This window comes from Anabas testudineus, chromosome 19 (assembly GCF_900324465.2).
Source record: "Anabas testudineus chromosome 19, fAnaTes1.2, whole genome shotgun sequence".
In the NCBI taxonomy this organism is placed as follows: Eukaryota; Metazoa; Chordata; class Actinopteri; order Anabantiformes; family Anabantidae; genus Anabas; species Anabas testudineus.
In genome coordinates, this window is record NC_046628.1 from 8,207,628 (window position 1) to 8,233,946 (window position 26,319).

General features: G+C 41.3%; 1 protein-coding gene across 3 annotated transcripts in view; it reads left to right on the forward strand.

The window, feature by feature from the left end:
- The window catches only part of capn15 (calpain 15), a 35,699-nt gene that overhangs the window by 5,755 nt on the left and 3,625 nt on the right, over window positions 1-26,319 (forward strand). For 2 of the 3 annotated variants that reach the window (XM_026351050.1, XM_026351047.1), the window contains exons 2-11: window positions 8,812-10,477; window positions 15,543-15,751; window positions 17,535-17,718; window positions 18,495-18,718; window positions 19,259-19,384; window positions 20,573-20,725; window positions 23,531-23,692; window positions 23,815-24,050; window positions 24,180-24,364; window positions 25,728-25,906. In XM_026351050.1, the coding sequence (XP_026206835.1) occupies window positions 8,834-10,477; window positions 15,543-15,751; window positions 17,535-17,718; window positions 18,495-18,718; window positions 19,259-19,384; window positions 20,573-20,725; window positions 23,531-23,692; window positions 23,815-24,050; window positions 24,180-24,364; window positions 25,728-25,906 (3,302 nt within the window). In that variant the 5' untranslated portion in view covers window positions 8,812-8,833. The remainder of the gene's footprint in view (window positions 1-8,811; window positions 10,478-15,542; window positions 15,752-17,534; window positions 17,719-18,494; window positions 18,719-19,258; window positions 19,385-20,572; window positions 20,726-23,530; window positions 23,693-23,814; window positions 24,051-24,179; window positions 24,365-25,727; window positions 25,907-26,319) is intronic. The other variant, XM_026351048.1, reaches the window with a different exon arrangement.

The following is a 26,319-nucleotide window of genomic DNA, read 5'->3' on the forward strand; positions in this document are numbered from 1 at the left end:
GTTGTTAGTTATTGATTTTCAGAGAGCCCGATCGCATTTCCACACAATGGATGTCATTATTTATTCAGCATCAGTCTCCAGTTGGGCTTTCATCTTTCTTGATTCTTGCCTGCTGCAGTCGGTGCTTCACTTGAAGTTGCTCTACATTTAAGAGTTAAGGCTGTCATGGCTTCAACTGCTTACTCTTTTACATTTTTAAGATGAAGACAGGACTGGTTTTAGCCCATGCTTAAGCATGATTCTCTCAACTGTAGCAACATGCATGGATGAAACACAAATCTAGCTGATACTGTCAGTGTAGTTTTGCATCACAAGTCTACTTGTTTTTTTATTCAACACTCTTCCATGGGTTTGTGCATCTCTGTAGCAACAAGCATCTGCTTCCACCACCAGTCAAACTACACCCTCAGTCAGCTGAGCACATAAACGCATGCAGATTTGCACAGTACAGAAATATTATTGTCTTTTCCTGCAAATGAGAAAGGGATACACACACCTCTCTGACAGTATATGCTTTAGAAAGACTGTGCAGTTGCACATGTTCTCTTACACACGCATTCACTCAGTGTTATGCACATACACACTGCTGTGTGAGCCTAACAATGTTAGGCAAGCTTTGCTGAGCTGTGACAGAGCATGAAATATAGAAACAACAGAACACTATGAACCCAGCTTAACTTCAGCCATTCACATATTTTTTTTCCTTTAATGCATTGTCAAATAAAACATTTTCTTTGCCTTGTTTTTGTTAGTTTAGAGACTGCATGAACAGACTTGTCCTTGGGTGATTTCAATTTGTTTTTATCCAGTACAAACCCATTGACTTTGGGAAGTGTTTTTGTGCACTGAATCAGTACCCCAACTGTGAAGGATCACTCGATATAGTCCCCGCTCATCAGACAGGAGGGGGTAGCTGTATATATGTGCTGCAGTATTTCATAACTTTGGAATAATGTTTTCTCTATCTTAATTGATATAATCTCAGTACAGTTTTATCCCAGTGCTGTTATTTTTTAAGGCTGCACTTCATTTTATCTCCAATGCTGCTGGTGTGTTGCTTTGCATATGGCCTTGGGGAGTCTTGAGCCATTAAATTCAGTGTCTGCTCTCTCTTGAGTTGATCCCAGGGTCTCCACTGTCCCAGCATAATGGATGATGGTGCTTATTGCTGCTCCATTCCACTGGCTCTCCTCCCTTTAATTGGATTAAAACGGCTACACTCGGATTCGACCAGCATGGTCACTGGCCGCGTTTATGTATGAATTATTTGAGCACATCTTCCCATGCTGCTGCCTATCTGATGAAGACAAGGCCCCGCCAGGACAGTCCCCAAGCCTCTGGAATAGATTTGGCACGCAGGCTTTGTCTCACAGTGTGGCTTTCTTTGGAAAACAGCGTATTGATGCAGAAAAAATAGCCCATTGGCACGGCAACTGACATGATTCCAGATTCTCCCACTCTAGTTGCCATGGAAATCTGTAGCATATGTTCAGTAACCTAATTCCTGTGGGCCCTAGATCAGACCAAACATTGTAACCTGGCAGTCTAACACACATAAACAAACGTACTGGCAAATTGCACCTCTGGAAGAATATCATATAACCTGCTGATTACTCATGTCACTGATTAGTGATGTCAGAGGCCACTAAGTTAGAGCAACCTCATATGAAGTGGTGTTTACTGGTCTGCCTCTAAGGCTTAAGTGTGTGTTTAAGTAACAGGAAGTAAAACTCTACTTTGTGCTGCCTGTTTGACAGGTTGTCCTCTGGCTGAAGGCAGCACTGTGTCAGCAGTGATCTTGCCCTGCAGGTTTCAGTGCCCACAGCGCCATGCCCCCTGCCACCTCTTCCCCTTCTTCCTAGCTGATTCAGAAAGCTTTCTGCCAGCTTCCTGCTTTCTCTTGCCTTGCTCCCTTCTGCTGATGCTTGCAGAAACCCATTCAGACAGTTTCCTCTGTTTAAAGATTCACATGTCTGTAGCTGTCTCCATCACTGACAGATTCACTCATCAAAAATGAGCACCGGTTGTGAAATATTCAATGAGGGCACAGTTAGAGGTCAGAAGCTGCAGTTGTTCTTCTTGTTTCTTTTTCAATTTCTTGACCATTATTAGCATTCTTAGTATCTTCACCCTGTTACTTAACTTAATAGTTCACAAGATGCGTCAGCTTTACATAAAATAACAGCAGCAGCAGCAGCAATGAACTCTCTTACACTCATAAAAACATAACCAAACCACATATTATGTGTCGCATAACACATAACATTTACACAGCACCGCCCTTGTTTCTACAGAATCACACCCTACTTGTGCTGTTTCGTTTCATTTTTGTTTTAAGAAGGAAATGTTTATTCAGTTTTTAAAAGACTCTGTATAGTGTATAGCCTCAGCTTTGCTTATTGGAGGAATGCCTCAGCCTAAGGACACTTTTCAAAAGAGCTTTTGTCTAATATGTTCTGGTGGAATATTTGTGCCACACCATAACATTTTACAAAGCTATTCTATATTCATATTCTGTCTCAAAAAGTCTCTTATCTCATTAAAAAGTGTCCTGCTCAATGTCACTTCATCAAGATTTCCCCAATTATCTTGTTGTTTTGTCCCCTGTGACTCAGGCTTTGCTGTCACCAATCCCTTGTATCACGTCAGCAGCTTGTCAGAGCAGAAACTCTTTATCTCACACTAATGTCAGGCTCTAGATACTTGTGTCAGATGAGTAGTTGTGCATGGCTGAGCACCATAATGTTTAGTGTAACAGATGAATTTTGGAGATGTGTCAGCCTTGATTTATGAGTCATACTCATGCAACAATATACTACCTGGCAGGTAGAAAAAAAACATTCTTAGAGTTAATCTGGCCCTGACTCATCAGTTCCTGTGAAAGGCAGGGCGGAATGGCACATGCTTGCAAGGGGAAAATTACTTTTAAGTGATTGGGTTGCTTTGATCTTGCAAGCAAGAAAAAAAACAAAGTGATAAACAAAACTATTTGCAAGTAAAACCGCTGTAGTCAGACGGTATTTATTACTGAAGGTAAAATAAATTCTCAGTGGGTTATTTCAGCTGTGGTGTAGAATAAGTGTTGATCTAATTCCTGTCACTAGAGCTTCCTGGGTGTGTTCAAATGCAGACTGTTTCAACATTCATTCTTGTTTTTTTTTTTAATTATTTTTCATTTTCAGCATGTCTTTTCCAAGGGCATATTGGTCACGGATGAGTCTTATTTTTTAACAGCTCTGCTCTGTTAAACAACAAGCAACACTTAGTTGGTATCATTATTCTATCTGCCATAGATGTTTGCATGGATTAAGTGTAAAACAGAAGGCACACCCAGCAATACCAGTACTGTGGATAATCCACTTGTCACTGTTAGCTATAAAAATCACTCCCTAGTGATGCAGCTAGTTCATCATCCAGTACAAAATAACAAAGGCATTCTTCTAATATAGAGCTTTTACAGTATCAACATCCTCAGTTCTCGTTTTGTATGTTCAAATAAAACTGCCTGCAAATATTTGTCACTAGAGTGACTCATTTTATTTGAGTGTGTTTTCGTGTTGGGCTACATCTGGAGCCTGCCTCGCAAAGTGACTTCAGCCAAATCTTGCCCCTCACATTAGCGATTTTCAGCAAATACCTCATCAAGTCCATCACCACCAGATCAACAGTAGCATGTTTAAAATGAGATGTTGCAAATTTTGCAAATATTTGCAAAAGACTGCAAAGCTAGCAATGAGGCTTGAAGGAATCACTGAATGAAATGGGTGTTTCTGCTGATTTTGCAGCATGAAGGTGGACTAGTATGGCTGTGACTACTTGCAGTATTGATTACTCCATTGATAATTAATTAAGCTTAATTAACCCAATGTAAGCGTCTTCAAAACTACTTTAATTTACAGCCCAAGAAACTCGAATTTTCAATTACTGATTATCTGAACCGTTGGGTTTATGAGACTAGGGCCAAATACAATGTTTGTTTTGTTTTTAAACTAACAAACATATATTGTTAATTAAAATAATTATAAATGCTGATGTGTGTAGGTCTTATAAATTTAAACGAAACAGAATAACTGTTTAAACTTTGAAATCTCAATTGTTTTCGTCATTTTTGTTTGTAGAACTTTGTTTTGCAATTGCTGATCATTCTGAAATCTAATAGAAAACACGTGCATACATCAGCCACAACATTAAAACCACTTTTGATTTTTTTCTGCTGTCTGCTTTTAAGCTAAGTCTTAAGCTGTAGCAACAATTCCCTTCCAATGAGACATGTAAAGTCTAATGACAGGCTTGACCAAGCATGGATTGGATACATTAATTATGAGCACCCAAACAGAGGTAAATTCACTTCACCACATCCTGCCAAGATTGAGCAATTTAGTTTAGTTTAATTTACTAGGTAAATACTTTTAATCTTACCAATAGAGACCCCTTTGTTTTGTGTAGCTCACAGCTTATCTGTTTTGGCATGTATTCTATATGATTTTTAGTACAAGCCACACACGCCAACTGTAATGTGTACAAACTGGGAGTCTGCCAAGTACAGTCTTTTACCAGGAAGTGTATGTGTCATTTAATTAGTAATTATCTGTCTGATAACAATTGAGAGTATAGAATAACACTAAACTGTTTATGTATATACTGTATGCATATGTCTGTATATGGATCAAGGCTTTCCATATGGTTCCTGATACTTACAGTAAAGGCTTTCAGAAACCGTGTGTTTGCAAATTTCTGAAAGCACAGCTAGTCACCAGACGAACTGTCATGGAAACTGTGTGTGACACTGACAGCTCATGTGTTACATAATATCTCTGAATTGCTGACTGTTTTTACATTTTTGCTTAGTCCAATGCCAGGATTTAATCATTAGACAGCAAGTGAAGTGTTTAAATTGTCAGTGCCAATTTGCACTTCTTTATTATTATCTTTTACTATAAAAAAGAAAGCTGAAACACTTTTCACCCAGTGGCCAAGGAGGATACCACACCTTCCCTTCAGGCACTGGGCTCTGGGCCAACCTTGGAAAGGCAGTGCTAATGACCGTCACACTAAGGCCAAATGTCTCGCAGCGAGGCAGGGAGAGCTGGCCAGGCTCGGCTCACTTGATCTCGCATCAGAGTTCAGTATGTGGCGTGCGTCCAAGTATTTTGCCATAGGTGGCCTAAACACTATCAGCAGTGCTTTTGTAGACTTACCAAAGTTTCAGCATTTCTTGTTCCCTTACTGACCAATATTAGGACCACCTTATCTACATTCTATAACTCTTTGCTGCAGCTCTTTGCCATGTGTTTGTCATAGGTGAGTACTTCGTTAAAGCCTTAAGGCTTCCTTCCTTAATTCAATATTTTTCCCTCACCATAATGTTGCTTGTTTGCTGAGAGAGTTTTAGAGCTCTGTGATTGTCCAGGGGTCATTGACCGGGGGTCATTGATGCTCTTGCTTAAGTGAATTTATCATATGAGCAGGTACTTCATGATCATGAGGTTGCATTGAGGACCCCAAAGCAAAATGATGGGTTTTCTAGGGGTGAGATTTATCTCTCTATCGCTCTCTCTCTCTCACTCACTCATTATCTTCCTCACTCGCTCTCTGTCTCTCTACACTGTAAGCTATTGGCTTTATGCCCAGGTCTGCGACGCTGAGGAGCTGAAGTGGGCACTTTTACAGCAGCTTCACTGAACACAGGGCCAAGGACAAAAGGTGCGCGTGCGTGTCTGCCTGTGTTTGAATATATGTGTTTGCACACAGTCCTGTGACTGAATACAGCCTGTATACAGCAAAAAGCCTTTTACGTAGCATGCAGGGATCTCAGACTATAGTGGTTCATCCTCTGCTGCAGGCATTTACTGTAGATACATACAAAGGTATGTGTGGGGTCATGAATTTATAATGCATCCTTTTAATTGAGGGCTAGGTTTGTGGTTGTAGTCGTTCATTATGTCTTGCTTTCATTTGATAGGTGCAGCACTTACAATAGATAATGAAGTAATTAAACTGGATATTAACATTTCCTTGGGAGCCTGATTATTTTGATCAAAGGCTCTTACAACTATTGCTGCAGACAGAAACATAATGGATTTGTAATCCCTGTGCTCCAGAAAGAACCAAATCAGTTGCTTTGGCAAAGTCTTCATTTGGTTGACACCATGGCTTTGTTCTCTTGCCGGAGATGAAAGAGATCTGACAGTTACGAAAATGGCCACAGGGACGAACCTGTCATCAAACATGAGGTGTTAACACTTGTTGTTGTTATTGGCATCATCGCCATTGCTGTTTGCGGCCCTCAGAGAGGCAGGCCTTTGAGAGCTGAGCACAGTGTGAACATGTGCCACCAATGCTAGCATGGGGCTGTCACTTAATTCAACCACATTTAACTAAACTGCTAAGAGGTGGGAGATGTGTTGCAGTGTGAGGACAGCACAGGTTGGATAAAATACTTTCAGAGCATAGTAAAGAATTATTTTCTGTCAATACTGCATTAACACCCATAAGATAACACTTATTAATCCCCCGAAGGGGAAATTCACATGTCACAGTAGCAGAGTCAAAGTGACATTAAAAGTTAAAAACAACAGAACTAATGTAGTCTAAAATATAGTTTATATTTTATAACATATATTATATGTTATGTTTATAACAGAAATTACCTATACATAATAATTTATAGCTACCCGAAGGACATAGTAAAGACATACACAGTATCGTGTAATAAAATAAATAAAAAGAATTAAAAGATTAAACATAACAAAGAGCTACATTCTCATGTCTTAGTGTTTGTGTATAATCACAAATATGTATTCTGCTTATTTTTTATCATTGGAAGGCTTCCTCTTCACTCTGAGGGCCTCTGGTTTATGTTGAAGTGCTGACTTCAGCCCAGGAGAATGAATGCAGTGCTAACGCCTCCTGACATAATGCACTGGGTCATCTACTTTCATACTTTAGTAGCCCTGGGCAGAGGACACACACAAACCGAAGCACAAGTGCAGTAACACACTAAAACAAGCTGCTATACTATATGTACAAATAATTACAGCTACATGTCTGCATACACAAAAGTGCTCATACCCAGCGGCAAGCATCTACACACACAGAGATACACTCAAAGTATCCGTTGTTGCTGTCACCATCCTCTTTACCTTAGGGAGGAGAGTTGACAAGTGGAGAAGACAGGGTGCTGGGAGTTGGCCTGTAAGAGGTTCCTCTTGGTTCTAAGGATTCGTCTGTTTAAAGGGTTGAATGGAGTTGAACTAAGGGCAAGTAATTGGCCGGGAAACATGGTGAAGCAGGAAAAAAGAGCAGGATCTAGCCCAGCCAACCAGCAGTCACCTCACAAAACTCTTCTATCTAGAATTGTCATGTGATCAGTGAGATTGTTTTTCTCCATGCCTTGATGGGAAAACGAGGAATTATGTGGATGTTTTTCTTAGAAGGGAGTGGATATTTTACCAAAAGCCACAATCTATTGCTTCCCCATAGAAGCTTTTGTCAAGGCAGTCATGGGTATCAGCATAGTTATACAAATAAAATATTTTTAAAAAAAGGATTAATGTTGCCAGAATGTTCACAGTCATCCTGAGGTTACATCTTTGCTTCTGGGATCAATGTATACACTTATCACCTTACCCTCCACTACCCTTCAGTTCCCACTTAACCTTCTCTCTGTTGGTTTTCACACATGAGCAGCTTGATTGACAGTGACATTTATGGATTTGTCTACACAACCACCACATCTATCCCTCAAGGCTTCAAACTCCCCTTGCACTCTAGGGGTATCCAATTGTGCTACTTCCGTTCGAAAGGCTCCAATATACCTATCAATAAGTCAGACTGAGAGAAATGCAGGCACACATAAGCAATTTTACATACAAGTCAGTTTTCAGTAAAGCACTGCCTTAGGTTATGTGTAGGAGGTGAAAATCAGCAAAGTAGCCTGACCAGATAGACAATTTGCAAGATTTGCTCTCCTCATATTTGCCTCTATAAAGTTACAATTTTGTTAAAGGTATTGAAAGCAGTTGTCTTTAATTGCTTTAAACCAGTATTGTGAATGATTCACCAATAAAATATGCCAAAATCACTAGAGTGCAGCTAGAATTAATAGACCCATCCATTCAAAATTAATTTGGAAATTCATTTAGGCATGCAAGTGACCTGACCTTACATTTCCCCTGTCTACCCTGCATTAACATTCACTGAGTAAGAGGAGAGAGAGGTGCCAGTATTAAGTGGAAGACATCCTATGTGATTTTTTTCTATACTAATAAGTGTCAGCCAGGAGGACTCAAGGAATGCTTGCCTTGGTATTCTGAGGAAATAACAGCCTCATCTCCGGCTTTCTCCTCTGGCTCCTCTCGTCTTACTCCTCCCCTCTATGTGCTGTCTTCCTGGCTCTAATCATGTGGCCATTGTGTATGGATTTACTGCCCTCAGTGCCCTCAGGATGGAGATTAGATTTTTCCCCTGCACTGCCTAATCTTTTCCTCTCACACTCTATTTTTTTTTTCTAATTGTATCTGTCCCTCCTCCCTGCAGTCTCCGAGATATTTTCACTGTCCTCTCTTCCTTTTCGATAATCAACCATAGTTAACTGGGAGCATAAATTCTGACTAATTCCATTTTTGTTGTTTCTCACTTTTTTGAGACACTTCTTCTTGTCCTTTCCCCCTACTTCATGCCACTGACATTGCTCAGAATATTAATGATCGATATTTCTTAACAATCGCAGTTTTAGTACAGTATGTGTTGTTAACTGATTATGTTTCTGTTTGTTGAATTGCTTTTGATTCATTGTTTACTATTTTTCAGCCACTCTCACTCTCCTGGCTCCATGGCAGCAGCAGTGCGAGGCAGTGAGTGGTCATGTGGACGCTGCACCTTCTTAAATGCCGGCGCAGCACCTCGCTGCTCCATTTGTGAGGCACCACGCCAAAAACCCGACCTTAACCAGATCCTGCGGCTGAGCAGCACTGAGGAGCATCGCTGGGCCTGCCCACGCTGCACACTCAACAATCCCCAGGGATCTGGAGCCTGCTCTGTCTGCGGCTTTGGGCCATCTGCTGCCACTCACACACCCCCTACCACCACCATAGCCTCCACTACCAATGGCCTCCCATCTGCTCCGCCCGAACCCCTAACTCCTACTGTTACCCCTTCAGTGCTACTAGAGCCCCATGGACAGCATCCAGCTAAAGAGGAAGTGCTGCGACGATCTGAGAGCAATGGAGAGGTGCTCATCTTGGATGGGCAGCACTCAGGCTGGGCTTGCCCTCGCTGCACACTTCACAACACACCTGTGGCTCTGTCATGCTCAGCCTGTGGTGGGCCGAGGAAACTGTCTTTGCCTAAAATCCCTCCTGAGGCACTAGTGGTACCTGAGGTGCGCACACCTGTGCTGGGGTTTCCTGTTCACACACCAGGGGTTGCCCCACTACTCATAGACCTAACAGATGACTCTCCCCCAGCACCTCCCTGTGATCCTCAAGAACCCCTGCACGGATCCACACAGTCTCTCTCTTCTGCTTTTACTACTTTCTCCTCCCTCCAGAACAACCCCGTGCCCCGCAGCCGAAGAGAGGTCCCCCCTCCAGGGCGCCCACCAAACACAGGCACCAGTACTCCCAGTCCCACTTCCCCTTCAACAGCCAGTGTGCCACCCCAGCCAGGCCCACAGCGGCCAGCCAAGCCGAAACATGCTCAACCCCAGGAGCCTTCATACCCTAGCAAGCGTCTTAGTATCTTGGAGGAAGAAGACCCTCAGCACCACCCACTGACCCCTCACCTTCCTATTGCTTCCTCAGTAGCCCCCACCTGGAAGTGCCCTAGCTGCTCATTGCCCAACCCCGGTGGCTCGTCTAAGTGCGAGGCCTGCCGATCTTCACGGGCTGGTGCTGACCTTATTGACCTTGTAGGCTGTGAGACGGTACGATTTACCCCAGCCAGCCCTTCCAGCCCAGATTTTAGCACGTGGGCCTGCTCCAAGTGCACCCTACGCAACCCTACAGGTGCACCCAAGTGTTCAGCCTGTGGTTCTTCCAAGCTCCATGGCTTTCAGGAGCAGCAGGCGCCCCTGCCCCGCTGCTGTACACACTGTGGCCTCCCGCTGGGGACTGGTACTGCTTCATGTTCTTGCACACCTCCCCCTTCTTCATCCTCCTCGGGTCATAAAACACGAAAACAGGCCCGGGGCTTCCCTTCCTCCTCTTCTGCTATTGCTTCCAGTTCCTCTTCGTCCTCTTCCTCATCGAGCCTTCAAGAGAAAATAGGACAATGGAGCTGTCCAGCATGTACGCTGCTCAATGACATCAAGGCCAAAAACTGTGCAGCGTGCCACACACCCCAGCAGTACCTCACTCTTCGCAAGGTGGTGAAGCCTCTGAAGAGGAGGGAGAGCATGCATGTTGAGGCCCGTCGACGAAATGATGAGGGTGAGGCTAAGGAACTTTGGGAGAACATAGTCAGCTTCTGCAGAGAGGTAAGAGAAAAAGTAGTTGCAGCAGATACAAAAGGTTTTTCATGTTATTAGTATGCTATAAGCACATGTCTATAGTGAGATCTTTCGCATTTCATTGCTTCATATGACCTGCTGTTAGGATTTTGTTTCCCTTGACTTCTTTGAGAGGTCTACTTCTATTAGTGCTGAAAGTGTCACAGGGTACACATTGCCTGCAAAGCACAGCTTACTCATTGTGAGTTCTCTCTTTGTTATGAGTCTGGCAATGTTCCCTCTCCCTCAATCTCTCTAATTTCAGAGAAATGCTAATAAGCTTTGTCATTGCCTATGTTTGCACTTGCTTAATTACCTTAGTTTTAAACGACCAAGTACTTGGACACCTAAATGATCTGCTGAAGCATAGTGTCTCATTTTTATATCTAGACTGTGCCCTCAGTCACAGTGAAGTCACTTTCTGAAATTCTGAATTTTTTCTTCTTACTATTACTTTTTAATTGTTTGTTCTTAATAGACTCTGGTGGGATAAGACTTTTTTTTAATGCTGACAGCTTAATTTGAGACAGACTTCTGTCCTCAGTTGACTCAAAGCACAACTTTTTATTTAGCCAGACATTAGAGCATGTAATGCATCACATTTTAGTGTATAATAGAAAACCTGTCGGTGAGAGATTAAAACAGTTTTGATCAATCAGAATTTAATTCCCCTGTAAAGTGAAATTCACTGCTTCAATTTGCTAAGTTATTAAAGCAGAACTGTGCTTTCTGTTAGACAGGCAGCAAACCCTTCTTTTTTACATCAGTATACACTCTGAAACAGAACAATTTTCCTTAAACTGTGCAACTATCACAGCATTACTGACACAAAGTTAATCTTGAAGTGTTTTATCTTTTTTTGATAGAGAAAACGTAATTATTCTTTTGTAATTACAGACTTGTGTATTGTCATACTAACCAAAAAATAATGATGCATTTTACCCACTCCAGTGCCTCAGCATTTAATGTTCAAAGACCAAGAAGACTGAGATTAGTTGTGTCGTTCATGAGCCCTGATTGCTTTGATTCACAGTCTCACAGCTGATTGGAGACATTGAAATGTCTTTCCTAGCAACTATAGATGTGACAACCCTACTTTTCCTCTTTGTATCACACCACTTCATGCTTGTCTTGTCTCTGCAATGCTGAACCTCTGATAAGCCTGTATTATGTTGTCATGGATATGCTACCTGGGCTGTCAGAAGGGCTCACTTGAGACCTCTTGTTAAGACTGCTAACACCTATGCTAATGAGACAAACCTGAGTGGACTAATTAAACATCAGCATGTACATTTCAGAATCCAGAAATGTTTAGGTTCAGGTTGTTTTTGGATGTTTGGATATTTTTAGATTTTGTTTAGTGTCTGATGTGTACCCACCTACTACACCGTTATGGCACCTGTCATGCCATGTTTACAATAGTATAAAGTGAGCTTTAGAATGCATTATTAATGGCCTCCTTGAAACTCACAGGGTTCTCTGCTGTGAGCGTGGGAAGGAGGTTGGCTCAGGAGGAACGAAGGATATTGGAGATCCCGTCCCCCACCTTCCCCCCCTCTTTTCCTAATTTAAGATCAACATTTTAGCTACTCTTTCTTTTATCATCCATCTTTTTCTCCTACCAATATTTTAGGACTCTCTCTCTAGCTCTGTTCCTCTGCACTCTTCAAAGTACTTTTCTTTCTTCATCTCCTTTTTATCCTGTCCCTTTCCATCGTATCTATGCCCACATGCACATCCTGTTTTTTTTTCTTCAGTGCTAATATCTCAAAATATGCTTTCCCCTAGCCATACACCACATCCCCTCTGCTCCCATCCCGCCCTCTCCACACGAATGCACTTAATTCTCCAGTGTAGCAGTCAACGTGTGGCTGGCTGTGTGTGTGCTAAGGTGAACACAGGACGAGCCTATTTTTAGCAACAGAGCTAGAGAGGAGAGGAGCAGAAATGATCCATTTCCATACAGTGAATGTAATCACGAACGGCATCAATAGCTGCAGCTCAGTTTTAGTGGTCTGAGAGGTTAAGGGGGTTAAATTGCTTAGCAAGAGGCGCTTGTCTTGCCAATCCATCTCTGTTAAGGGATTAACACTTGGGCAAGTATCAAAACACCAGTAGTGAAAATATAATATTGAATAAACTTTTAGGTTAACCCTGTTAGAAGATGTGTAGGCTGCCAAGCCCATGATTCCAGTTCAACAAAGTTTGTCTACTTGCTCACTGTGCTAAAAAAATAAATGCTGCTAACAGCCATCACCATTGAACAGCAAAACCGAGCATGGCTGGAACAGGTTCCTCTGTTCCCTCTCTATGTTACCCTCATAAAGAGCAACAAAAAGATGCTACATGGCAACAGATTGACTCTGATTTGTTTAATTTCCCTCACTCATACCACTCTTTGTATTACTTGTTGCTTGAATTTTTTTCACACATTTAGGATTTTATGAGAGGATTTGGTTTTCATGGTGGGTTGTGAATTGTGACCGCCTGCAGTGACAGGTTTTCACTCCCAGTGACTGCATTATATGTGCCAGACAGTACTGGGATGCTTTTGTGTTGGCACTGATAAGTGTGGCTCTGTGAAATCCAGCTCTATAGTTCTTTATCACAATGAGTTGTCTCTCAGATATCTAGCCATAAGATTACTATTCAAAAAAGCAATGTATACATATTTGTAGTCTGTTAATTCCACCACAACCTGAACAGGAAATGTTTGTGCTTGTTATTCTATACACAGTCCAAAACCATTACCATAGATGGTGACTCTAAATTGTCCCATCGGGGTAAATGGTTGTCTCTCTATATGTCAGCCTTGGAAACCTGGAAGACCTGGAGACAACTGGAATTGGCTCCAGCATCCCGCCACCTTTAACAGGAAAAGCAGTTAAGATAATAGATGGATATATTCGAAATATGAATGCATTTAAGATGAATTACCTTTAATGAGCTCTAGCTAATTGCAGCATGTGCAGCACAGCCTTTGTCTTATTGGCAAGCTGATGCTGATTAACATCTGTTTCAAGACTCCAAACAGTCCACATATGTTCACGATATATAAGGTGGATGTGACATGATAGATTGGAATATGCTGAAGCACACTTGGGTGTGCCATCCAATGTCATCATTAGGCCCTCTTGGTGTATTCATCAACTTATGTTTCCTTTAACTAGAAGAAAATTAGAATATGACTTTTTTAACCCTGGTCCCTGTCTTTTCTCCCTCATTCCTCCTTAGCCAACTTCCTGTACAGACTGTGCTCTGTGAGTTCCATTAGTTTGAAGCTCAGTCACTTTATGTGACAAAGTTTCCTTCTCTGCCTCTGTGGAGAATTAAACTTTGCCCAAAGCCCATACAACATAAGCCCTGAAGCTATGCACCACAAGCTAGTGCAAGGGTCATATATAAGCCGGTGGGCTATAGAATCTGTAAGATACAGTAGATGGAGACCTTAGGGTGGTGAGATGACATTGAAGTGATTCTGTCTACTAGCTAATGCTGCACAAAGGCTACAGAATTGGATTGTGAAGGAAAGCGAATAATCAATTTGCTTCACTATGAGCCAGTAGGGTGCCCACAATACATCCTGCCTTGCAACACGAAAGGCTGAGCCCACTCCTGACACCATAAATAAGAAACCAGATAGGGAGGGTTGCGTGTGTGGCTGTTTGCCCTCTCAGGTTTGTACAGGAGAGTTTTAGATGGCCAGATAGTGTGTCAGATTAGGTGTCTTGATCTGTTAATGTATCCATGTAGTCCAGGTCCTGTGTACAGTATAGAGGCAGTTACGTTTCAGAACACTGAAATCCAGTGTGTCATTTTAAATAATTGGTGCTTAAAAGTGATTTTCACGTGTCTTCTTGTATCTTGGCTGGGGTATATGGTGACACATTTAGTTTCCTGCTATGCACACGTGTGATTAGCAGTGAAAGTAATGTCCTTATGCCACATTAATAAATCTGGAAGGCGAGCGCTTGTCTTCATTCTTCATAGAATGCCAGGCTCATGTGGTGGCCTGTAGTGTCCTGTATTAATCATCCACCTGCATAATATGTCGTACCAAAAATGAAGGGTAGAGATTAACAGTTAGTCCTTAAAGCTGAAAGTCTCCTTCAAGCTTGTATTATCTGTTTGAAAAGCTTTATTTTTAAGTGCTCCCGCCAGCTCCTTTGGGCATGATTTAAAAAAGGATTTTCAGTGGTTTCAGTTAAGACTTTTTCAGTGATACGTTTCCTACTGTTTTAAATCTATACTGCCTAAAAATAAAGTCACACACTCTAATATTTTGTTAAACCGCCTTTAGCTTTGATTACGGCACAAATTCACAGTGGCATCGTTTTAATAAGCTTCTGCAATGTCACAACATTTATCTTCAATCCAGAGTTGCATACATTTTTCGGCAAGATTTTGTATTGATGATGAGAGAGTTGGACAAAGTCTTCTCCAGTACATCCCACAGATTCTCACTTGGGTTAGGGTCTGGACTCTGTGGTGGCCAATCCATGTGTGAAAATTATATGTCATGCTTCCTGAACCACTTTCACAATTTGAGCCTGATAAACCCTGACATTGTCATCTTGGAATATGCCCGTGCCATCAGGGAGGAAAAATCCATTGATGGAATAACCTGATCATTCAGTATATTCAGCTAGTCAGCTGACCTCATTTTTTGGACACATAACATTTTTGAACCTAGACATGATCAACTGCAGCAACCCCAGATCATAGCACTGCCCCCACAGGCTGGTACGGTAGGCACTAGGCCCTTTAGCCCTCTCTTCTTACCCTGATGCTCATCACTCTGGAACAGGCTAAATCTGGGCTCATCAGACCACATGACCTTCTTCCATTGGACAGTTCATTCATCAGTCTCCTTAGATGTTTTCTTTGCTTGGTGAATGCCAATAATTTGAACCTTCTGAAACAGATTAACACCTTTTTCCTTACCACAGGATGTGTCTTTTAACATGGTTGTTTAAGAAATGAGATGCTACTCACTGCACTATTACTTTGTAATCTCTCTACATTTCATTTTCTCCTTCTTATCCGTGTTCAGAATTCAGTGAACTTTGTGGATGACAGTTTTCCCCCGGGACCTCGCTCTGTGGGTTTCCCTGAGGGTGACAGCGTCCAGCAGCGAATTAAAAAGTGGCTACGCCCTCATGAGATCAACTGCAGTAACTTCAAAGACCGAGGCGTCAAGTGGTCCGTCTTCCGCACGCCACGGCCCTCTGACATCCTGCAAGGCCTGCTCGGAAACTGCTGGTGAGCCATCACAACCGAACATGCACATATTAGTATATCTTAAGTTAACTTAATCTGAAGTTGAATAGTTCATTTACAGAAATATGGAAACTTGCCTGATTAATACTTTACCCAGGTCAAACAAGAATAGCCATAGTTCCCCAATGTGAAAGGAAGTTTTTCATTCAAGTTACCTTCTGTGAAAGTTCAAAGGGATATAAAACAGACAGCACTGTGTGTTTTTTGTCTGAATCTGCTTTAGACAGCGAGACGAAAACACTGACAGGCAGTGAATCAGTAAGTATAGCAAGCGAAGGCAAGAAAATGAAAAATTGGGAGGTAAAAAAAGAAAGAAAGGAGGGGTAAAATAAAAGAGAGAGTAGGGTGGAGTTGGACAGATGTACAGATACACCTGACAGGAAGATTATTCACTGGAATGTGGGTCTGGACACACACTTTATCTCCCTGCTCTTGTTCTGTGTGTCCTTTGGGGTGTGTGTTGCCATCCTCACACATACACAACAAAGAAGAGTCGCTCGCAAACTTGTCCCAACTTTTCGCTTCATCACCAGCACATACAGTACAGCTTATCAAAAATAACCCTCCCCAGAGCTGAATCCTCTAACTTGCGACAGAATGTAACCCAAATTCTTCCTCTTTAGCTGCATGTCTCTCACTCAGAGTCGCTCGCTCTCTCCTTAACACACACACACAACATGTCCTAATAAACTAGCAAACTTCCAGCTCCTGCCCGCCAACCAATGGCAGCAGAAGAAAGTAGTGCCACTCATCCTTGTCCTTGAGTATGGCTGCAGTGCAAGCTGACATTTGAGTCACATTATGACACGGCTAATTGGATTTTCATTTGATTCTTCGTAGCCGATTAGTTTTTCATCAGGGGCTGAATGGGTTGCTCATCCTCACTCAGATGCCACTTGAACAGATGGAATATAGCTTTAATAATACACATTTCCAACCACACACAAAAGAGTTTTACTTTGTTGCAGAAGCTGCTGTGCTAACACACACAGTGACAGGTGGATTGAAAGGGATATTCCTTTTATCTAGATGAAGGGACTAGTCAGTTAAATATGTTTTTAATAAATGGGTCAAAATCAGTGGTGAGTCAGCAGCATTGAAAGCCAAACAATTTTTCACTCATTGTCCTGAAACCTCTTCTGCATGTAGCCATTTCATGTTCTCTTTCAACAAATTTTAGATATGCTAATGTTCACTTTAAAATCTATTCCTTTTAACTCAGTTTCATGTGTCCCCAGCTGTGTTTCCCTTGTGAGAAATTAGCATTTTCTGATTTATCTGGATTTTTGATTAACTAATTTCTCTTGCAAGCTAATTAGGTGAGTCGGGCCAGTTCATCTTTGCTGCAGGGTGAATTAACAGTAATGGGGAGGCAGCCAGAAAGCACCGAAGCTTGACTCATCAGATGTGATTGATTTTCAATGAGGGCAAAATTATGTAAAACCATCTTTCATAACTGCTCGAAGTACCTTTTGCAATAGAATGTTTTACTTCCACATTTACAGGCTGATCACTGCTTGTCAGTCTGTTTGTTTTTGTTCATCTCTTTGACTCCATCTGTCAGTCGGCATTATCTTGTCCATTCAGCCATCCACCTGTCCGTCACAATCAGTTGGTCATTTCTGTCTTTTCCTCTCCATTTCTTTCACTTCCAAATTCATGTTGTCTTTGCTCTTAGTTTAAAGTCACATCCTTTCCTTCATCAATCTGCTCATCCTGATCTGACATTTTATTTTCCTGTTCATCGAGTTTTATCTCTTTCCAGGTTCCTGAGTGCGCTGGCAGTGCTGGCAGAGCGTCCAGAGCTAGTGGAGAGAGTGATGATCACCAGAACGATTTGCCCAGAGGGCGCCTACCAGGTTCGGTTATGTAAAGACGGGACCTGGACGACAGTGCTGGTCGACGACATGCTGCCCTGTGATGACTATGGCTACCTCCTTTTCTCCCAGGTCGGAACCAGAGGGGGATACAGGGACTCTTGTAGGAGGGAATACACTGTCAACATTAGAGAGGTTGCATGGACACTGCACAAAGCACAAAAGGGAAAACACACGGAAAACACACAGAAAACACACTGAAAATCATCTCATGTAATTTGTGTTCTGTTCAAGTTCAGAGAGTTTAGAGAAAAAAGATTGTGAATACACAGAGGATGAGAGAAACCTACTTAGGCATGCAGATGTGAATTTTTTTAATTTGGTTTTTACATTTGCAGCACTTTGTGAGCCTTCAAGGTAGCAGAGCATAAAGTGGATAAAGCCACATCCACCTCATTCACAGTTGCAGCTTATTATAGTGTAATATTAACTTCCTAATGTGAGTTCAAGTTAATTAATTATCTAGATTTTTATCTCAAGCATGTCTCAAATGACCCACAGAGGAGGAATGTAGCTGGAGGTGTAATTAATCAGCAGTCAATTACAGGACAAATGAAGTATTGCATTATGCAACAAATAAAGCATGAGAAACAAAACCAAGCACACAGGCAAACTGGAAAGAATATAACAGGCTGGGAAAAAACATCAAAAACTTCTAGGGGTGGTTATGATAAGATAAGTAGAATTATATGAGAAAGCAGGTTATCCTGAAAGTTAATAATGATGTTGAAAAACTTAGCCAACAGGAAGAAATTCAACGCCCTGTTACAAGTGTACTTCTTTAAGTGAGTCATACTTTCATGCTGACATGACTAAATATTTCCTATTTCTTTTTCCCGTCATTCTAGGCCCAGAGGAAGCAGCTATGGGTGGCACTGATTGAGAAGGCCTTAGCCAAACTCCACGGCTCCTACTTTGCACTGCAAGCAGGCCGCGCCATCGAGGGTCTTGCTACACTAACAGGGGCTCCCTGTGACTCCCTTATGCTCCAAGTCAGCTCCACTAATCCACGGGAGGAACCCATTGATACAGACCTCATCTGGGCCAAGATGCTAAGCTCCAAGGAGGCAGGGTAAGTGGGGGAGTGCAGGGAAAATAACAGCAGAATAAGGATGTCAGGGTCTGGTTAAGCATAATAATACACAATTAGTTGGGTTGTGTCAAAAAAACTCAAATCCTTCTTCTGCTGCCTTCCTCCAACCACTTACATGTCGTATAGGTGCTTTGCGAGTCTGTCCAATTCTTCAGCAAAGCATTTTGCCTGATCTCTTAAACACATTGCTCAAATTATGACAAATGTAACATTAATCATTAACATACTAACACATGTATGATAGTTGTACTTTGAATGATGTTCCTCCAGTGTACGTGGGAGGGGGACTTCCAGTAGCTGGTCTCACATAATTTCAAACCCCTTTGCCCCAACACTGCCTCGACTCAGATTTGATTTCAGTTTTTTTTTTTTGTCCGGTTAGGTAAAAATTAAGAAAAAAATTATTGTGTAAAACAAAAAGTAGTTTACTCAAATCTCTAGTTATCCCTATTCTATTATCTTTGTCACTGACAATTTAATAAACCCTGTGACTTACACTGTGTCATCCTTGTGTGTTAGGTTTTTAATGGGTGCATCTTGTGGAGGAGGCAACATGAAAGTAGATGATGCTGTGTATGAGTCTCTAGGTCTGCGGCCTCGGCATGCTTATTCCATCTTGGATGTACGAGATGTCCAGGGTTACAGGTATGAATAGACACTAGAACGTCTTTGCTCATTGTTTCTTTCTCTTTTGATGAATTGTTTTGTAATAGTAGTAAACATATGTTTAAATCAAATGCTAACACACTAGAGTAAACAGCAAGAAACACTGGGGTCACCTTTTTCTTATAGAGTTGCAAAAATGGAAAACCTTCAGATCAGAAAGTATGTGGTTCTATGATTTAAAAAAAATAAAAAATAAACAGTAGGAGGTACAATACTTTGTGTATATTCCATAAGGTTCACGGGTATCATAGTGTTAAAAGCTATCCATCTCAAACTAATGGTAAATCTAATTTCTCAGAAACAGCTATAATTATAATTGGTGGCCATGACATTAGCCAGGTAGGTTCTGTGTTTCTATGTTAAGTTATGTTAACATTATGGATCTCATTTCAATGTAAAACTCAAATAGGAATACAAAATAGGGACTAACTACAATAACTTCTCAAACTAGCAGCTGTTACTGCTCTGCAGTCTACGGGTGTCATGAACTTGTTGTTTCAAGACTAGGCTAACACTTTGTCATTTGTTATTTACAACAGTTGTAGCTGTAACGCAAAAAATATCAAAAGTTTAGAAGTAGCATTTACCAGGTGTGTTTCTCACAGGAAAATGTAGATTGATGCATTGAATACAGAGCAGGTGCACAAGTGTTTGATCACTTTGATCCGCGTTGCATTGTGAGTTCACACAATGGAGGCTTCTTCTATCCTACCTGCAACAGGAAGTTGTGAGTAGCCATATATCCCAGATTTGAGCTGCTCAAGAGCCACACACAGTCACTTTAATTTACAGCCATAAAGCAATCAGAGTGGAAGATTGAGCCACGGCGCTTGATCTAAAATGAGTTGGAGTCCTCCTGCTAGGAGCCAGAGGAGATGAAAAGCAGCTTGGAAACAGTGATTCACCTGTGCTTTTTTTGGAAAGTGGGGACTCTCCAATATGGTTTTCCATTATATCTCCTAAGTTTTTCACTGCAGGAAGGAGGCAGTAAAATGAAATTGGTTGTAAAAAAGCAGGCAATCATCCATAACAGGGGCAATATGAGTGCAGAGATGGGGATGCAGTGTTCACTGAAAGCTGTTGACGCTTTAACTGGATTCTTTATTTGACTCTCCTAGTCTCTCTATCATCGTCCTCCTTAACTGTCACTCTTTACCTGTGCTTCAGGTTGTTGAGGCTGCGAAACCCATGGGGTCGCTTCTCGTGGAACGGCAGCTGGTCAGATGAGTGGACAGACTGGCCTCAGCACCTGCGGCATGAGCTGATGGCTCATGGCAGCAGTGAGGGGGTCTTCTGGATGGAATACACAGACTTCATAAAGTAAGAATAAAGTTTAAACAAAAATGTGTGATCTATTAAGATCAATCATTTTCTTCTTTTTCTTTGTCAGAAAACATTCTAAGTAAGTTAATACTTGCTTTTTAATGATTTTTTATTTGTTCAGTATTTTGTTTGGACTGTTGGTTGGACAAAAAATGTAGTGCAGAGGTGTTACTGTGGACAACATTTCCTGATTAGCAATCAAATGAGTAATCATAAAAACAATCAGCACCTTAAAAAAAGTAAAATGCAGCTTACATATCAGTGCATATTAAGACACTGATATACTGAGTGTTCCTATTTACAACCTTTTTCTTATGTAAGCAAGTTAAGTAATAAATAGTTTGAATACACTAGTACAACTCCACCATCCTCTATGACTCTAATAATAAACGTATAGCATAATTATCAAATTTGTGACAGCTTTAACAATGACTGAGAAATTATAACTTTGTAAAAGCAGAAGTCATGGCAGAACTACTGTATTGGATTACATTAGACTGTACAGGTGTGAAGATGATCTAATGAAGTGGCCACTGAGTCTAGGTGGCTTTTTGAAGCTTTTTCATTTTACTCATTCAATCTTGGTAAGCCTGTCTGCCACCTAGTGGCCTTCAGAAGTCATAATATTGTAAACTAATCATTTGTCATCAGACATTATTTTTCACAGTCAGTCTCTCTGTCTAGTGGTATGAAGAACTTTTATTTCATGCTTGTCAGGTTTGAACCATGGTGGTTATGGTGCAAGATGGGACAGAGATGTTTTCATTATTTTTAAGTTTTAGGTGCATAGGAAACAGCAGAAAAGTTTTGTTTTCAGCAGGAGTGGTGTGTGTGCTTTTAAGCTGATCAAAAATTACACGTGCTGCTGCATTTGGATCACCTGGGCGGCAAGGTTGATAATACATGCTGCTAGCCCTATCAGCTTTGCAGTACTCAAGACGTGATAAAACCAGTGGCTGCACAATGAGTTGGGTAGAAATTTCAGAAATGTATGGTCTTATATTTCTGATGTTGAAAAGGGCACATCTGCATGTTCTTAATATAGAGACGTGGTCTTTCAAGATAAACTGGTTAGCTGGGAAGACAAGAACTTCTGTCTTGGAGACGCTAAGTTAAAGTTGCCTTTCTCTCATTCAAGCTGATTAGGTTATAAGGACGTTATTGGTGCTAACACTAACCTTACCCACTTCTTATGTTTATTCCAGACCCACCACTGTTAGAAATGTAAAAAGCGTAACTTCCTATGAGGTTTTATTCCAGCCAAGCTCTGCTAAATGCCAGCTGTTTGGTAAAGGAAATCTTAAAGCTTTAAGTGTAGGTGAAATTGCTCTTGAAATGTAATGGTGCTATGATGGACACACATGATGTGTGTTGGATGGCTTAGTGATCTCATGCCACAGCTCATGTGGATTTTACTGACCATCTGGTATTGACACCAAATTGAATGACAGCATTTTTGTTGTTTTTAGTACATTGTGTTTGTTGACAAGCACATCATACACTACTTCCCACACCGTGGTGTTTTTAATGGATTTTTTTTTTCTGGTTGCTTTGGTTGCCAGGGATGTGGCAGGCAGATGCTTAGACATGTCATGGCTCATAGTGTGTTTTGTCATATTGGATTAATCTTGTCACTCAGATACACACATCATCATGTTTTCCTTGTGTTTTTTATTGTTCCTTTTTATAAAATTGCCACGCCTTTGGCCAGGGGGCTTGTGGAGGTCAGTACATGGCTGTCTGTAACAGCTTAACTAAAAACAAAAATATACTGAATCACAATTGAGAGTTTTTATCTCTATTATGTCTGGGGATTGAAACAATCCTGATATGATTAATTTGCTAAACTGAACTACATTACTGCCTTAGAATCAATGTTATGTAAATGTCTAAAGTTTGAAGTTTAAAGGAAGTTTTAATCAATCAAAAGGTCAGACAGGGAGCAACCTTTTCCAGAAAAGGTTTCTCCTTATTGTCACCAAACCATCTGATCAATGCACATTGTCACAGCAGTCCAACAGGTCATTCTGTTCACCAGTAGATATGTGAGTGTTGGTCTGTTATTCATGTCCCTCCTGTCTAACAAAATGAGAGCTGCAGTAAGTCCAGGAGGACCACTGTCAATGTCCCGCTGAATAACTCCAACCTGAAAAATGTGTTCTGCCTTGACAACAATCCCCATCGGTCTTCAGGCTGTTTATTGTTTGTCTGACAGACACATAATCTCTCTGCTTTGTACGATATAACAAACCCACATGCAACTGCTCAAGCTAGTTTCAATGTGAGCAAAAGCAATCAGCTTCTTAGGACAATTTACAAGGCCCTTGCTTGCACTAATCTAAAGAAAAAAAACATTTTAGCAGCAGACATTTGTCTCTGGTAATCAAAACCTACTGTAAAACACAGAACAGACCCCCCCACCCCGCTTTCCTCACTTCTCTTCATTGTCAAGAAGACAAAAGTAAGATGTAAGACAGTTGTCAGAGCAGGGTTAGGAAGTGATGAAACAATGAAAAACAGACTGAAAGTGAGGAAGGGAATGTCTCTTGGGGACTCCGTCTTTGAAGGAAGAATTCTGATATGTTAGCAAGGTAAATAGTGTTTGTACACTAGCACCTGCAGAGGTTATGCTAATGTTAAGACTATCTTCTGATGCATACAAATAGACTTGGCTCATAAGACAAGAGGAGAGCCACCTATAAAATGAAGAAGAACATGCAACTGAAAATATACAGACCTTACAACAGCTTGTCATATTTAGACTAAAGAAAAGTGTTGCTGTTCTCTCTTCTCTTCTGATAGGTACTTTGACTCGGTAGACATCTGTAAGATCCACTCAGACTGGCAGGAGGTGAGGCTACAGGGCTGCTTTCCCAGCAAGGCCAGCGGGCCAGTCACTGTCACAGCCCTCACTGTGCTAGAGAGGACAGCACTGGAGTTTGCCCTTTTTCAGGAGGGAAGCAGGTACAGTCATCAGTTTAAGTTCTCCTTTCATCCCTTTGGTTTTTTGTTTTTTTGTTTTTTTTTTTTTTGTTCCTGCCCCTCCTGTCTTTACTCTAACCAATTCATATGCTTTCTCTCTGCAGGCGGTCAGACACGGCCGACAGCCACCTACTGGATCTGTGCATCATGGTGTTTCGCGCCTCCTTTGGCAGCAGCAACAAGCTGACCCTGGGCCGCCTGATGGCTCACAGCAAGCGAGCAGTGAAGAAGTTTGTTGGCTGTGATGTGATGCTGGAGCCAGGGGAGTATGCTGTTGTCTGCTGCGCCTTCAACCACTGGCAAATGAATGTCAGTGGGACAGGAGGTCCACCCACACCCAGTAGGTCTACAGATGCAGTGTGCATCTTATGAATATTAACTCCATATTAACAGAACCAATCCACTGATGTCAAACATACAGTTGTTGCTGTTGTTGTTTCACTAAAGGCAGTTATTTTGATGCTTATAGCTGTCATCTCCCCAGTCTCAAGCCCAACCAGTGCAACAGCACGACGGCCTTGCCAAGACTTCCCCGGCTACATCCTCGCCATCTATAGCTCCAGACAGGTGATGGTGGAGCAAGTGGAAGCCACTGCCACCACACTGGCCGACGCCATCATCCTACTCACAGAAAACAAAGGGGAAAGACATGAGGTGAGCCACACTCAAAGATGCACTAAAAAACAATCTGTAGATCTGTTGAACATCTGTTATTGCATCCCCCGGTTTTCCTCCCATCGTCATGTCTCACACCTACACTTGCGCACACACACACTCATCTTGAATATAATAGAGTGTATATGCTTGTGAAGCTAGAGAATGCTTGCAACTCTGTAAGCCGCTAAGAGATGCAGCAACACTTTAGATATCCTTAACAGACTAAAGAATCCTATTTTGCATTTAATAATAATAATAATGAATACTTACAATACACATGCAAGTGCACGGACATTATCTCTCCCACACATATATGCACAGCTGTTCACACCCGAGAAAACTATTTATCCTGACTCTCCTCTCCTGAACAGCGCTTTCCCAAAAGCACTGTCACATTGGCTGGTATTTTTACCTGTTTTTTTTAAACACTTGAGATCACCTTTGTTATTGCATTTAGCTCTCTAGGAATTCACCACTCACAGTAGGTGTGCCAAGCACTTTGGAGTACCTGGCAGCCACTACACAAAGCATAGTGTTAACAACATGGTTTTACATTATTTTTTATTAATAAATAATGCAAGTCATGAAAAAAAATACAGTTTTGTACTTTGAGACACATCCATGCACTTCTAAAAGATATCTTTTTAGTTTGATTAGAATTGCTGGATGGCAGCTAAAGCGCTTTGACTGTATTTGTATTCACTTTAATACAATTATAGCCCCAAAAGAGAAATCAGTGGAGATCAGTGTGTGAGAGATGAAAGTCGTCTCACCTTCTGAGAGAAGTGTTGTTGTGCATGCAAAATGCAGTCTTAACACTTTTGAAAAAACGATGCCGTTGGTGATTTTCAGTGCATCTGCATTGTAGTCAGAAAGCTGGATATATTTCAGCCAAGTGTAACACTGGTGTCAGATCATGGTTTTAGTCCATCAAACGTCCAAGAGACCAAGACCTTTCTCTTTTACACTGGCATTAAAGAGTTACGCAGGAATAAATCTAACAGTCTCTCTGCAAACAGAATACAGTGCTGCTACAGGAAATGTTGTATTTGGGGGAAAAAACTATTCTGCACTTTTTTTATGCTATTAGAACAAAAATCACTCTCTTCACCTACACCAGCCTCGGACATGCAGTTGCCTTGGAAACTATTCAAAAATTTGACTGTATTTTAAATTTTATTTAATAATGAAAACTTGCAGCTTTGAATACAGCTACACTACTACCTACTTTTTAATATAAGAATTAGGAGCATCGTGGCTATTGAAGGGTGGACTTACTGTATGTCTGAAACACTACAGATGTATTTGCAAATTTGCTATTTATGCATGCATTTTATTTTGCACATTTCTGTGCTCTCAGGGCCGTGAAGGCATGACATGCTACTACCTGACCCACGGCTGGGCGGGGCTCATTGTTGTAGTTGAGAATCGTCACCCCAAATACTACCTCCATGTCTCCTGTGACTGCACTGACAGCTTCAATGTGGTATCCACACGCGGCAGCCTCAAAACTATCGACAGTGTACCGCCTTTGCACAGGTATGCACATATACCATACTCTGATCCTCAATGTTTTTTTGTTTTTTGTTTTTAAATCTCACTATGATTTATTTTAGCAGGAATGACCTGAATAGATAGCGAATGAAGAGATTAAATGCTCTGGAGTATTCAGTACAGGTGCAGCAAACACCTACCCATTTAGATGATGATATCTGTGCTCACATACACACTTGTATAAAGTACTGATCCCAGAGGATTAGTGGTCTATATTTCTCATTAATCTACCTTAGGATAGTCTCAGTGCAGTTATAGCATTTTTTTCTGCTGGTCTCAACCGTACACTGCTCTTAAAAATGCACACATAGGTTAATGTGTAACTATTCGCATATATACAAATTTATTACATCAGAGATATCTTCCACATAATGGGAAATTGTAAAATGTCATCATGC